At 66.4% G+C, this 13,678-nt stretch overlaps 1 protein-coding gene across 2 annotated transcripts; it reads right to left on the bottom strand.

Annotated features, from left to right (window-relative positions):
- Nucleotides 1–2,371: 2,371 nt before the first annotated feature.
- AP5Z1 (adaptor related protein complex 5 subunit zeta 1) lies at nt 2,372–13,542 on the bottom strand. 2 transcript variants are annotated; one of them, XM_034988292.1, is made up of 17 exons: nt 13,446–13,541; nt 10,407–10,544; nt 9,970–10,156; nt 9,511–9,655; nt 9,187–9,299; nt 8,598–8,766; nt 8,114–8,254; nt 7,751–7,788; nt 7,509–7,671; nt 6,869–7,047; nt 5,703–5,845; nt 5,264–5,404; nt 4,471–4,582; nt 4,137–4,234; nt 3,534–3,666; nt 3,225–3,439; nt 2,372–2,972 (listed from the first exon to the last, which is right to left on the bottom strand). In XM_034988292.1, exons 1-17 carry the CDS (start codon nt 13,484–13,486, stop codon nt 2,702–2,704), a joined length of 2,427 nt encoding a protein of 808 aa, XP_034844183.1. In that variant the 5' UTR covers nt 13,487–13,541; the 3' UTR covers nt 2,372–2,701. The 2 variants fall into 2 exon arrangements, with proteins under 2 accessions (XP_034844183.1, XP_034844184.1); XM_034988293.1 differs by lacking the exons at nt 2,372–2,972; nt 3,225–3,439 and having other exon boundaries at nt 3,534–3,938; nt 13,446–13,542.
- Between the last annotated feature and the right edge of the window lie 136 nt (nt 13,543–13,678).

Below are 13,678 nucleotides of genomic sequence, written 5' to 3'. Positions count from 1 at the left end.
CTCCTGCTCCTCACAGGCTCGGCATCGTTCAGAGAAAGGTCTAGAACCCCCTGAGCCAGGCGGTGGCAGCGGGAGCCTTTACCCACTCGGGGCACCCGGGGCCTCCCCCCCCGCCCCTCCGCTCACGGCAGCCGCGGCTTGGCCGGCGTCCCCCAGGTCACCGTCCCTTCACCCCGGCACGAGCCTCCCCTCCTCCTCCACCGGGCCGCTGGCCGTGCCGGGGGCCGCGGGGACGGCGGGGCTCGGGCGCCTGCGTGCCAGGTGTCGTCGGCAGGGGCCGCCTCCCGGCGCACGGAGCTCGGGGCCGGGCTCGGGGCCGGGGTCCTCCTCTCCGGCAGGAAGGGAGACGGGGGGAGGAGTGGGTCTCGGGGGGGGAGGAGTGGGTCTCGGGGCGGGAGACACCCACCCCGGTGGCGTGCTCGGCCAGCCCGGGGCGCGGGGTCCGCGCAGCTCCACGCTGCCCCCCGGTGGGCGCAGGAGGGGGGCGGCCGGCACCTGCTCCAGGCCCTCGGCGGCTCCACAGAGGCCCCACCTGCTACTGAGTGTCCAGAGAGCTGGATAACACGCAGTTTAAAAAACCCATTTTAAACACGACGACTGGACCCAAAAGGGAAGCGCCTCGAGCCCCGAACTGAAGCGGGGCGCAAGCTCAGGGAGGCCGAGAGCAGCCTGGTAAGGCCTGCCCGGCCACCGGTCTCCGCTGTTCGCCACTCGTGCCGCGAAGGAGGCAAGGCTGCGGCGCCGGCGCGGGGCCCACGCACCCAAGTTCCCAGGGGCTGGAGCCGCGGCAGAGGCGACGCGCGCGGGGCTCGCGGCGGGCTCGTCCCCTGCCCACAGCGCCCCCGCCGTTTTCCAGACGGGGAATCGCGTGCAGGGAGGCTGCTCTTCTGCCCCGGCCGGTGCCCTACGCTCTGAAACACGCCCGCCCTCACCGCGCGCGGCTGGCAGGGGCGCAGGGGCTCCGGGCTCCGGGCGGGGTGATCCCTCGGCCACGGCCGAGCCCAGCGCCCCAGCACGTTTCTGGCGCCTTCCGCCCACAGCCCGGCGGCCCAGGCCCAGGCGACGGGAAGCCCCCGTCAGTGGGTGCTCAGCGCGCCGCCCCGCCCCCGCCCCGGCCCACCGCAAGGGTGTGCGCCGCGGGCCCGGGGGTGGAAACCCGAGCCCCAGAACTCGGTCTGCCCCGTGGCGGCCCCCAGGGCCTGAACTCGGGCGCTTTCCGCCCAGACCCGCAGGCACACGGCGGCTCGGCCTGCGAAGCGAGCGCGAGGGGACCGTCCCTGCAGCGGCCCTGGCTCCCGGGGAAGCGCGGGACACGCGCCTCCCCCAAGGCCGCGCTCACCGCCCGGCCCCTCCGCGGGCTGGGGGCCCAGAGCTTCGGGGCGGGGGGGCCCGAAAACACGCCCAGCCGAGCGCTCACCGGCAACAGGCCCCGCAGGCACCTTGCGGGGCCGAACCTGCTCTCTGCGTGAACGCGCACCGTCCACCCCGACCTCCCCGACCTCGGGCCCGGGGCCGCGCGGGTCAGCGCGGGGATGGGGTCCGCGGACCGGGCCTGGAGCCCCGGGGGGTGGGGAGCCGCGGGGCTGGGTCGGCCCCGGCCTGGGAGGACCAGGCTGGCCCGGGCGCGTCCCGCCCCGACGCCCACCGCTCCGCTCCACGGGCGCGTCACCTGTCGTCTCCCGGAAGTCCTCCTGGGGCCGGGGCGCCAGGCGGGGCGAGGCGAACACCCCCTGCGGGCCCCCCCCCCACGTCCTCGGCGGCCGCAGCTGCTTCCGGCGCGCGAGCCGCCGGCGTCGCGGGCCCCGGGCCTGGGGGCGGGGCGAGGGGCGGGGCCGGAGCCGGCGGGCCGGGCAGAGGCTCGCGGAGCAGCAGCGCCACCCGGTGGCCGGACGCGTGTGCGCGCCCGGCGGAGCGGAGGGGAGCCTTGGGAGCCGGCGTCCAAGGCGGGAGGGGAACAGGGGCCGGAGGCTTCTCGCGCCACCACACCCAGCGTGTCTCCCCCACTCGGCATGACGCCAGAGCGACCCGGACTTGCGCTGAGGCTCCGGCGGCAGGTGTCGGGGTCCCCGCCGGCTTGGCCCTGCCCCCTACCTCGGGCGGCGGGAGGCTGCAGCCCGAAGAGCCCCAGCGGGCTCATTCAGCAGCATCAGAAGGCGGGCTAAGAGAGGACGCCGAGCAAAGGCCCTTCCCGGTGGCAGCCGCACCGGTGGGAGGGTCACGCGGCTCCCTTTCTGATCGCCCACATCCGTGCTGTTACTTCTGTAACATCGGGGACGCTGCGGGGACTCGGGGGGAAGAAACGGCCCCAGCCCAGCGGCGCTCCCCATACCCGGCCCTCTCCCCTGCCTCGTGCACACAGGGACTTTCTGAAAGAGGTTTATTGTTGCTGCACCTCTTCTTGCCCCCGAGCGAGGAGCAGCCAGAAACAGACCAAGCAGCCCCCATCCAGCCCCCGACAGCGTGAGAGCTCCGAATCCTGTTTCACCACACAGCTCAGCAGAGCAGAGAGACAAACACCCGGACACCCGAAGGCTGAGGACGGGACAGCCCTGACTTAGCACCGAGGGACCCAGACCCACCCAGGCCTCCTCCCCGGGCCTCGCGCCCCTCCTGACTTGCCCTCTGGTCACGGCAGCTCGGCTTGGCCCTAATACCAGGCTCTTAATCTGCGGCCGGCCGCCGTCCCCCCCGCCACCGTCCCTCATCCAGGCAGGAGGCCCGCCTCCTTCTCCACCAGGCGGCTGACCGTGCGCAGGGCCAGCGGCAGGGCTGTGTTGGCGTCCCGGTGATAGCGGGGCTCGGACACCTCTGCGCTGGGCGTGAGCACAAACTGGGCCACGCTGGGCATCTTGAGCAGGGTCAGCAGCTCGGTGGCCCGCGTGCAGATGGCTCCCGCGTCCTCCTCACCGTGCACAGGGCTCAGCGCTGGGCTCTGCGCCAGGGTCCTCATCTTTGACAGGAACAGAGAGACCCTGAGGGTGAGCGGGTCCCGGTCAGTCAGCGGCAGATGCGCTCCTCACAGGAAACCCGAGGCCTTGTGGAGGGGCCCAGACCCCCGAGGCCTCCGGGTCGTGGGGCGTCAGCTGGGAGAGGTGAGGCCGCAGGGACGCCGCCCACGCCACCGGTGTCCGCCCGGAGCCCTCGTGCTGCGGGCCGCGTGCAGACCTCGGGCACCAGGAGGGCGCCGGAGCCAGCTCCCCTTCCCCTTCTGCCCCATCCTGTACCTGGGAATCAGATCTTGGCTCCGGGAGGCCAGCTTGGTCAGCGTGGTCATGAGCACGGCGATGACCTGTGGGGGGCACTTGGGAAGGGCGGCAGACGGGCGGGACTGGGTGACCTCGAACAGCAGGGCCTCCAGGGCCTCGAAGAACCTGGTGATCTGCTCCACGGTGCACCGCCGGTCCCAGGACACGGACAGGTACTCGCCGACGGCCCAGGCCTGGGGGGGGGGGGGGGGGGGACAGGGCCTCAGCCCCCTGCAGGCACCCCGGCGCGGGAGGGGGAGGGGGCGGTGGCGCGGTGGCCGGCCTTACCACGGCGGCGAGCATGGCCCCTCTGCTGTGGACGCTGCTCACGCTCCCCACGAACTCCAGCAGCTCTTTCGCCAGGTCGACCACCAGCGACGGGTGCAGCGCGCACAGGGCCAGGAGCTGTGAGCTCAGCACCCTGCCCGGGGAGGACGCTGCTGGGCCGCGGCCGTCCCCGGGCCCAGACCGCAGCCCCCATCCAGAACCAGAGCCGGGAGGAGGAGGGGAAAGCCTCTGAGCACCAGATTGAGGTGCAGATGGTTCCGGCCCCTAAAGGGCCCACTGTGGGGGAGGGTGGGGCTGGCGAGTGGCGTGGATGCAGGCCTGTGTGGACCAGGCCTTCGGAAAGGGGGACAGATGGTCTGGAAGCCTGCGTGGAGAGGGACTGGGCCAGCACCGGAGATTACAGACCTGGGGGAGGAGGAACCGGGGAGAGGAGCGCGTGCGGAAGCTGGGCCTGGGGTGATGCGGAGCGGCAGGATACGCACTGCAGAGGGCAGCTGAATGCGGGTGCAGCCTGGGGGGTGGGGACTCAGAGGCGGGGCAGGCTGGGGGGCCGGGGGAGAGGGCAGTGAAACCGGGCTAGGGCTGGGCGGCGGGAGGGCCCACCTGTGCACACGGGCCTCATACTGGGGCACCTGGTAAAGGGAGTCCCTTCTCTCCAGGAGCACCAGCACCAGCTGGTTGGTCAGGGCCCCGTCGGCAAACTGGGGGTCAGGAGGGAGACAGAGACTCAGCCCTGACACCACCCTCCTCCACGCTCTGCTCTGACCCCGGCTGTGTCTGGCAGCCCGAGGCCGCTCTCGGGGAGGGACGGGCCGCGTGCCACCCCTCCTGGCGCCTCTCGCTGATCCACGGCAGGATCTGCGTTCAAGGACACCACTCTGCCAAGGCCCAGGGCCAGCGCCCCCGCGGGAATGGAGGAGTCTGGAAGCGGGCTCACCTGGGTCACCGCGGAGAAGAACGCCTGGAGCAGGGTGGGCACGGCCTCGGCGCACTGGACCACACGGGCGCAGCTGGTCATGGGCTGCAGCAGCTGGTGGAGTGGTGCCAACCTGGAGAACATGTCACACGTCCCCCCGAGTACCCGCCCTCCCGCTTCCCCGGGGCCCCTGGACATGGTCTCCACATGCCAATGGCTGGCCGGTGCCGGAGGAGAGAGGGAACGGGATCACCCGTGCCGTGGCCTGGACCAAGTTCTGAACCGACACGCGCTGCCCTCCCGGGAGGGGGCCACCCTGTCACCACGCATGCCGCCCCCTGCTGACAGCTTTGCTCCCGTTGTCGGCCGCCGGCCCCTCGGGCAGCACCGCTCTCACAGGCCGCAGGGAGCGCGCTCAGGACGCCTTGCTCCAGTCCTGGCCCTCCCCCTCTTGGGGAGCACTAGCCCTCGGCTTGTCCATCTGTACAGCGGAGTCAGCACGCCTACCTCGCAGGCTCGTATGGCCCAAGTTGGGGCGCTGGTAAAGAGCTGAGCTCACGAGGCCCATGCCCCGCGAGCCCCCACGGCGTGGCTGGTGCCTGCCAAGGGCAGGGGGCAGGGGGCGACCACAGGGGTCTCTTCAGGTCAGAAGGCGCAAGGCCCAGAGGCAGACGTCCCTAGACACGTCCCACCCACCCCGGGGACAGGCTCTGACCACGCGTAGGTGTTCTCCTGTCCCGCCCAGGGCCGTGGGGCTGGGGACGCCCAGCAGCAGGCCTCACCCCAGGCGCTCCCCAGCCCGAGCGGCCCCTACCTCTGCACAGTCCCGCTGGCCTTAGCCCGCAACAGGTGCTGGAGAAGAGCCTGGAACTCTGGGTCTCGGGAGGCCTCCAGGCAGCTGGGGTTCCTGAGGGAGATGTCCCACAGTGGCCTCTCCGACGCAGCCGGTGACAGCCTGTGAGCAAGCAAATGCCCGAGGCCGGGCTCAGACACGGGCTCTGGGCACAGGCCGACTTTGCCCCAGCCCTCGTGGAGACACAGAGCAGGTGTCACCCTGTGCCATCGATGAGCCTCAGAGGGACCGGGAGGGGCCTGGGGCCCGGCACCCTGCACGGTGAGGCTCTCCCGCCAAGTGAGACAGGCCGGGGGCTCCAGGGCCCGGGGCTGGAGGGAGGTGCTCTCATCAGGGCAGCTCACGGAACAGCAGGGAACGGGGAGGGGACCCAGGGACAGGCGTCATCCCTCGGGCTCACCTGAGCTGCAGATCCAAGGCCGCAGTCAGACAGGGCAGGTCCAGCAGCGCGTGGAGCATCTCCACGGCTGTGCTGGCGTCCACCAGCCACGGGAGGAGCGCCACGAACTCCGAGGTGAGGGGCGGGCTGTTCCAGGCCAGGAGCTGCAGGGACAAGCGTGGCGGCTCGGTGGGAACCAGGAGGGCCCGTGTGGGGCGCGTGGCCCAGTGGCAGGGCCATCAGCTTGGAGCCCATGGGCTGCCGCAGGGAGAGCGCCTGGGTCCCGGATGGGCAGGGGTATCAGCAACCCCCCCCTCTCCCTGGGCCACTCGACCAGTTGTTGTTTTTTTTTTTAAGATTTTATTTATTTGAGAGAGAGAAAATGAGAGAGAGCACATGAGAGGGAGGAGGGTCAGAGGGAGAAGCAGATTCCCCGCCGAGCAGGGAGCCCGATGTGGGACTCGATCCCGGGACTCCAGGATCATGACCTGAGCCGAAGGCAGCCAGCCGCTCAACCAACTGAGCCACCCAGGCGCCCTCGACCGGTTTTTTGTCGCTACTCTGCTTCTGCGTTCACTTCTGTACCAACAAATAAAGCAACCCCTTTCTACTTGTCCTTGTTTTTCTAGCTGAATTTGCAAAGACCACGTGGTGACCACGCCAGTCACAAAAGACACGTCAAAAGCCAACACCACGGGCGCCTGGGTGGCTCAGTCGTTGGGCGTCTGCCTTCAGCTCCGGTCATGATCCCAGAGTCCTGGGATCGAGCCCCGCATTGGGCTCCCTGCTCCACGGGAAGCCTGCTTCTTCCTCTCCCACTTCCCCTGCTTGTGTTCCCTCTCTCGCTGTCTCTCTGTCAAATATATAACATCTTAAAAGAAAAAAACCAACAGCACAAAGGGCCGAGCACAGCAAGCAAGACTCCCACGTGAGGAGCCTACTTGATGTGATAATTGGGACAAATTCTAGGATCAACCACAGTCCGCCCTAGCTGCTCCGACGGGGCTCAGCATGGGGCTCTCCCCAGCGGGGACGCTGTTCCTACATGACGCATGGACCCCCCCGGGCCGTCCCTGGCCCTCCACCGGCACCCTAGGCCGCCTCCGCGGAGGGAGGACGAGTGGGAGGCACTGCACCCCGCCCCCAACGCCGGCCCCCCTCTCTGGCCCGAGGACAACCGAGCGTGCCTTGAAGAGGTTGGGGAAGCTCCGCTTGAGAATGTCAAGGTTCCTGCCGAACAGGGGAAGGCTGTCCCCGCAGAAGCGGACGAACTCAAAGGCCAGCATGGGGCTGTGGAAGAGCTCGCAGGGGACCCTGGTGAACAGGTGCTGCAGGATGGCTTCCGAGTCCACGGCGGCCGCCTCCCCTGAAACACTGGCCTTGTCAGGGCCCAGGCCCCGGCACGGGGGTCCCCGGATCGTCACGAGGATGCCCCTGCTGAGTGGGGCCCTCAGAGTCCCAGACACCAGGGGCCCTGAGGTGTCCATGCTGCACGGGGAGCCCTGGCCGAGCTGCATCCAGCTCTCCCCGAGTCTCCTGCTACTGCCCAATCCCTCCAAGTCACACGATGTGGAACGTTCTTTGGAAAATGCTGGTTTCACGGCACCTCCCACGAAACTCCCGTGAACTCTCGTGGCAATGAGAGATCTAAGATTGGTGTGAAACGTCGATCCGCTCCCTAAACCCATCTAAAAACTCTCCTATCAGGTGCTAACGGTCCCTCAAAGCAACCCGGGTCCACACAACCAAGGAAGTGGCGCCACAAACAGGAAGAGGGGCCGAGCTTCGGCACGAAGCAGAAGAGTCTCCCGGCGCCGCGAGGCTCACCGTGGCTCAGGAAGAACTGCGCGATGGGCAGGAGCGCCCGCGCCCGGGCCGGGTCCCCACACAGCCGCGCGTGCAGGGCCTTCAGGCAGGACAGCGTGCGGTACAGGAAGGACGGGTCCTGCCGGCAGAGTGTGTCCAGCACCAGCACGGCCTCCACCAGGCACTGCGGGGACGCGGAGGCCCAGCTCGCGGGGAGCCGCGCGGGAGGCCCGCCCGGCCCGCCCGCCCCACCCGGCACATACGGCTTTCTGCAGGTCCGCGTCCCCCTTTCTCAGGGCTCCTGGGGAAGGAAGAGAGGCAGCCACCTGGTCTCCGGTCAGCATCAAAACAGAGCGAGAGGCACCCTGTTCTGGAAGCTCGAGGAGGCGGCGGAGAGCAAACTGGGAGCGGAGGGACGGGCAGAGGGCCCCCCCCGCAAGGTGGACGGGAGGCTGGGACGGACGCCTGGTGGGCTGGGGGCGGGTTCTGCCCCCGCCCAGCTCCCTGGGGTTTATGCCAGGAACACAAAGCCCCCCCTCCCCCCGGCACAGAGGCTGTCCAGGCCCCAGCCCCCCACAAGCAGCCCGAGACGCCCCTGGGGGAGGAGGCGCGACAGCGGGACTCACGTCGCGTGCTCTGCTCCACGAGGCGCTGACAGTACTCGAAGGCCTTCTCCCTCAGCCGCTCCTGGGGGGGCAGCAGGTGGCTGGCGGTGGAGGTGGCCGATAGCACGGACAGGGTGGAGCCCTCCAGCTCCGACTTGTCGTCTGGAAGAGAGAACGAGGCGCTCGAGGGGCGCGGAGTCCCCGCGGCAGGCTACCTAGGCCTCGCCCGGCCGCGGCCGCCTCCACCCTCACCGGACGCCCCACGCAGTGGAGGCGTGTCCCCGCAAAGTCCAGCCTGTCTACACCGCCGGTTGGTCTGCGCTGGGGAAGGGGTTTGGTGAAGCTGTCTGAACACCCCTGCTGACATCTGCCCTCAGCGGTCGCTCTGGCTTCTCCCGCACGATGGGGACGGGCCTCCCGGTGCCAGCGTCACCCGGGGCCACACCCGGTCCCGCCCACCTCCTGCCTGGAGACCCCCCGTGTCCCCCCCCACCCCGTGTCCCACCTGCGTCCGGGGTGCTGGGGCCCTGGGGGCCGCTGTGCACCAGCCATGCCCGCAGCATGGAGAAGGCTTGCACGTTCAGCCACTGGTCCTCCGTGAAGTGCTGGCCCGTGGACAGCACCGTGAAGAAATCTGTGGCCACCGCCCCATCCACCTCGGTGACCGGGCCCGGCTGCGGGAGGCAAGGAAGGACGGGCTGTGGGGACCCGGGCCGGGGGGGTGCGGGGGGCAATGGGCTCACGGCGGGGAGGGCAGGGGGGGCGCTGCGTGCGAGTGGTAGCCCCGCCCTCACGCTCTCGAGGACTGGGGCAGCCCCCGTGAGACGCGTAAACACTGGCACCTGAGTGGACGCCGTCCTCCGTCAGATAAGTGATCTCACCAGTGGGTTTGGCCCACAGCATCACGGGCTGGGGGGCTGTGACCCTGGTGACCCAAAGCCCCCCCACACCCGAGTGGAGACACAAAAGAGGGATCCTTCTGGAACCAGGGCAGGTGGAAGGACAGGAGGCGTTGGCGGGACCCTGGGGGCAAGACTGGCCAAGCTGGCACAGGGACGCCCAGGGACAGGGAGGTTCTGAGTCTCCAGGCTCACCTGCCGGGCTCTGGGTGTGGAGAAGAAGCCTCCGGAAGTGTGTGCGACCCCTTGCTGGACGCTCGCGTAGCGAAGCCACTCCACCAGCCTCTTGCTGAGCAGGTTGGTCTGGTCTGCGGGTGGGGGGTGGGCGGGGACAACATGCGGGAAATCGTCAATCCCACAGACTCAGGCTGCAGGAGCGCTGGCAGGGCTTTCTAGAAAACAAGCTCTGGACAGGGTGCTGGGCCCTCGGGCCTCCCCAGACTGCCCCTCCGCCATCCCTTCTGTGAGGGTGCTCCTCTCTCTCTGCGCCCGCACAGGCCTCTTGGGAAGGGTGACTACCTTCATGGAGGGTGTGCGGGGCCAGGTGCGTGACCTTGGACAAGACCGGGAGCAGGTGTCTCAGACTGGGCCCCTCGGGCTGCCGGCTCTCGAGGACTCTGAAGGCGTGCTGGCCCACGCTTCGGACCTCCTCCTTTTTGTCACCCTTCAAACAGAACACGGGGGGAGTGTGAAGCGATGACCTGCCTGAGTGTGTGGGCGACAAGTCATCCGGTCTGAAAACACCGGGGAAGGGGCTGCCGAGTCTGAAGGCCGCCGCTTCGAGAGCATCTTCTTTTCCGAAACGCCCCTCTTACCGCGTCCAGGAGCGTCACCACCAGGGCAGCCGGAATTAGCCTGCCTGGAGCCCGGAGCCCAGAGCCCTGCCACTTCCCCGGGAGCAAGGGGGGACAGAGCAGGAGGGCACGGGGGAGGCTGGTGGACACCCCAGGGCCACCAAGGGCAGGACGGGCATGTCACCTGGGCCAAGAGCACAGAGGCCACCAGGCTCAGCTGCTGGCTGCTCTGGACGTGGTCCCAGGACAGGCTCAGGCTATCCGTAGGCGACCTCTCTCTCAGGATGGCGGCACAAAGGAACTGGAGCTGCTCGGGACACTTGGGCGAGCAGAGGGTGGTCTGCAGCAGGTCCACGCACGTCTTCTCCAGCCTGCGGGGGCGGGGGGGGGGGCAAGGCCACGTGGTGGGTGGCACGTCACCACGGGAGCGCTGGCCCTCCCAGAGAAGACCCGGGGCCCCCTGGCCGGCAGAGAGAGCTCTCCATACGTGAGCGCTGTGAGCATCGCTTCCAGCGGGTGTAAGATGCCGAGGCCCGACGCGCCACGAGTGGACAGGTACCCCCCACCAAGCTGGCCTCACGTGCTGGGAGCCTGCATCCTCCCGAAGATCATCACACTCACTTCCTCTTGTATTTCGTGGCTGAGACGATGAGGAAGAGCCTCTGCAGGGCGTCCACCGCATCGGGCCCTGGCTCGTCCTTCTGCAGCAGCTTAACAACCCGGGAACAAAACTTCTGCAGCTCCTCATCCTGGATCTCCCTAAATGAAGAGCAGGGCATCAGCAACCTGGAGTCAGGGGACCCGGCCACAGGAGCCGGAAATGCTGCCCTGAGCCGTGACAGACGGCCCTGGGGCTGGAGGAACATCCCCACGGAGCAGAGAAGCCCGGGTGTCCCGTGGGAGAGCGAGGCCACCACACGCGTATCCTCCCTCCCTGGGATGCGGCCGTCGTTGGGTCACTCCCCTCCCCTGCGGGCAGGGCTGTCGGGAGACCACCACGCCAGCGGCTACAGCAGACCCCGTCACGGCGACACCACCCCTCCGGATTTTTTGTTGTCCCAAAAGCAGAAGAACTAAAACCGATTGATGTTAGGAGTCAAAATGAAAAGTAGCCTGAAATAAGTTGCTTTTCAAAAAGATTCCTTCTATGAGCCTTCCAGTCCTGGAGCAAGAGTGGAATCTGCTATGTCAGAGGACAAACACTGTGACCTGTTCTCAGGTACGCCTACTACAGTTCCTGGTATTCACTCTGCTTCGTTAAAAAACGTGCCTACTGAGCATCAACAAGAAGTAAGATACTGAACAAAATCTCAAAACAGAAAGCTGGTATTTGGGTTTCTGTTCCAGTCCAAAAGGAAAGACAAACCCAGGAAACACGGTACTAGGGACCTCTGGAGGGGGGGTGCTCTCAGAGGAGGGCCCCCTCCAGCCCCCTAGCCACGGCTGAAGTCCACCGAATCCAGGCTGGACCAATCAGATGCTCGAGCTCAGGAACCCGGAATTTTGAACTGAGAGAGACGGGGCCGCTCCAGCCTTGGGCTTCCGAGGAGGCTGGCCGAGCATCTGCGGCTAGGTGCCTGGGGCAGCTTCTTGTGTTTCTTGTTCTCACTTGAAGGCTGGGAGATGAACCTCAATGAACTCCCCACCACTTCCGGTCTCCCTCCCACCTCCTAACACATTTTCATTTCTTACAAACACAACAGTCACACATGGGATGAGGACACAGAAAGACAAGAGGCCTGGTCAGGTCTGTTTCTCACCGGGCTAACGAGACTGAGCGAGAAGCCACCAGGATGCCTCAAAATAACACGGGACTCTTTCCTAGAATGGTGGTACCCCTCATCCCAATGAATTCCTTCCAGTATATTCTCTAGGTTGTGAGATTCTGAAAGTCCAATCTGCTCAAACCCTTCAATAGCTCCCCAGTGCTTTCAAACCCAAACTCCTACCGACACTAACAAGGCTTACAGGGTCCTGGGCCTGCCTTACTTCTCTAAGAACCACAAGTCCTGTTTCTCTTGCTCTTGATCCTCCCCACAGACCCTCTGCCTGAAATATCCCTCGCTGGTTATGTCCTCACGCAGAGCCTCTGATTAGTTGTCTCGGGCTTCTGGAAACTTCCCCTGACCTGCCGCACACCCCCGTCCACCCCTTCTCCGAGTCCCACTTCCTTCACTTGTCTTCAGCTTACGAGAGATGCTTCTGGTGACTTTTTCCACCCTTGCTTTCCATTGCCAAAAAGTTCAGACACTAAAATTCACTACAAATCCTAACTCCTGAACGTTAGCAATTTATTTTAAAGTGCCACCCCAAATCACAGGCTTAATTAGAGTGGAATACAGTGAAAACCAGTAAGACCTAACTGATAATGACTAGCTTTTCTCAAACCCTAGTGGAGACAAATTGCGTAGGTCATGCATCTTACTTATGGATATTGAACCACACGCTACCCTCAACTCCCTCACTCCCCCACCCGAGACAGAGAGAGGACTAAGAATTTAGATAGTGAGTGTTACTCATTCTGCCTTTCATTCTGCATATTTATGACCTGGAGGAGAAGGTGAGCTGGGGAGGGGGAAGACCGGTGAAGTTCTGGGCGGGTCTCAGTTCTTACGTGTCTCTTGGCAAGAACGCTGGGGTGTGTCACACGTTGAGTGAGATGCCATTTTCACGTAATACAGCCCCTAAATTCAAGTGAGCTCGAGTTGTAAGAGTTTGAATGTTGGATGTCCAACAGGGAAGGAGACACAGATGGTGCCACGAATCCACAGGGCACTTTCTGAGCAGATTTTCAAGGGTTATTTTGACCACAGATTTTTGCCCTCTTCCCAGCCTTCAGAACCTAATCTGCATTCAAGATCTTGTCTCCTTAACTTACAGCAGCCTCGACTATCCTGTCTTTCCCACCAGGTGGTCCAGCTCCAGATCCAACTTTAGGGTTTTTTATGAGCACCACGCTCTAACCAACTGAGCTAACCGGCCAGCTACTAATTTTAGGGTTTTTGAGAAAAGTTTGCCACCGGCTTGTGGTTCTGACTGCGTTTTCTTCTAAACAAGGGACGTCAAGTCTCGCTGTCAGATGGACGGCGGGGCTTGGTCCGAGCCTGATCCTTTCTCCCGTGGCTGGTTAGGCGCCGAGGAAGGGGCTTACTGACTGGTCAGCAGGAGTCCGGGGCCAGCCTGGGGCCAGGAGTCGGTGGGTAACTTCGCGACCCTTTCTAACGCACCTGCAGCAGAGCGATTCTGTAAACCGCAGATCCCGCCCTTGGCTCCGCAAAGCCCTCGGAGGGAATCAGATGCCCGCGCCTGGCGCGCCGGACTCGCGGGCCTCAGCGCCAGCAGGCTCTCCAGCCTCTTGGCGGCTCCATGCCCTCGCCCCCGAGGCATCCCACAGCCTCCGGCTCCCCTCCCCTGCTGGGGACGGCGGGGGGCCCCGCCCCGCTTCCCTGGCACGCACCCCTCGCGACGCTGCTCAGGCGCCGCCGCCGCCGGGGCCCCGCGGGCCCCTCCCCGCCCCTCCCCCCGGGCCCGGCCGGCGTGGCCTCCCCGGCCCGCGGGTCTCTAGGGCGGGTCTGGGTGGGCTGCTCCGGGTCTCCGCGCGCGGGCGCAGCTCTGTGAGACCCCCCCCCGCCAGGAGCCCCAAGGGAAACGCCGGGGCACCTGGCCTGGTGGAGCAGACTCTCCGCCCCCGCCGCGAACATGCCGCCGCCGCCGCCGCCGCCGCCGCGCTGCTTCCGGGTCGCGTCACGTGCCGCGTCACGTGGGCGGCGCGGGCAGGCCGCCGACCAATGGGCTTCGGTGGAGCCCGTCCCACGGGGGGGGCCGTCAGCGAGCGGGCCGCCCGTTCGGGGGCGCCTGGTTTCCTTGGTGGGCTGCGGACCCCGGAGCTTTGG

This window comes from Mirounga leonina, unplaced genomic scaffold (assembly GCF_011800145.1).
Source record: "Mirounga leonina isolate KUSES-001 unplaced genomic scaffold, KU_Mleo_1.0 Mir_454, whole genome shotgun sequence".
NCBI lineage: Eukaryota > Metazoa > Chordata > Mammalia > Carnivora > Phocidae > Mirounga > Mirounga leonina.
The sequence above is the reverse complement of the archived record's forward strand: the minus strand, read 5'-3'. Positions and strand labels throughout refer to the sequence as shown.

Bases quoted from the DNA above. Each gene is read 5' to 3' on its own strand.
- AP5Z1 (XM_034988292.1), bottom strand. From the start codon at position 13,486: ATGTTCGCGGCGGGGGCGGAGAGTCTGCTCCACCAGGCCAG. The intron at 4,583-5,263 runs GTAGGGGCCGCT...CATGTTCTCCAG, and splicing joins GCCAGCGGGACTGTGCAGAG to GTTGGCACCACTCCACCAGC. The intron at 3,667-4,136 runs GTGGGCCCTCCC...CTCCCCGGGCAG, and splicing joins TATGAGGCCCGTGTGCACAG to GGTGCTGAGCTCACAGCTCC.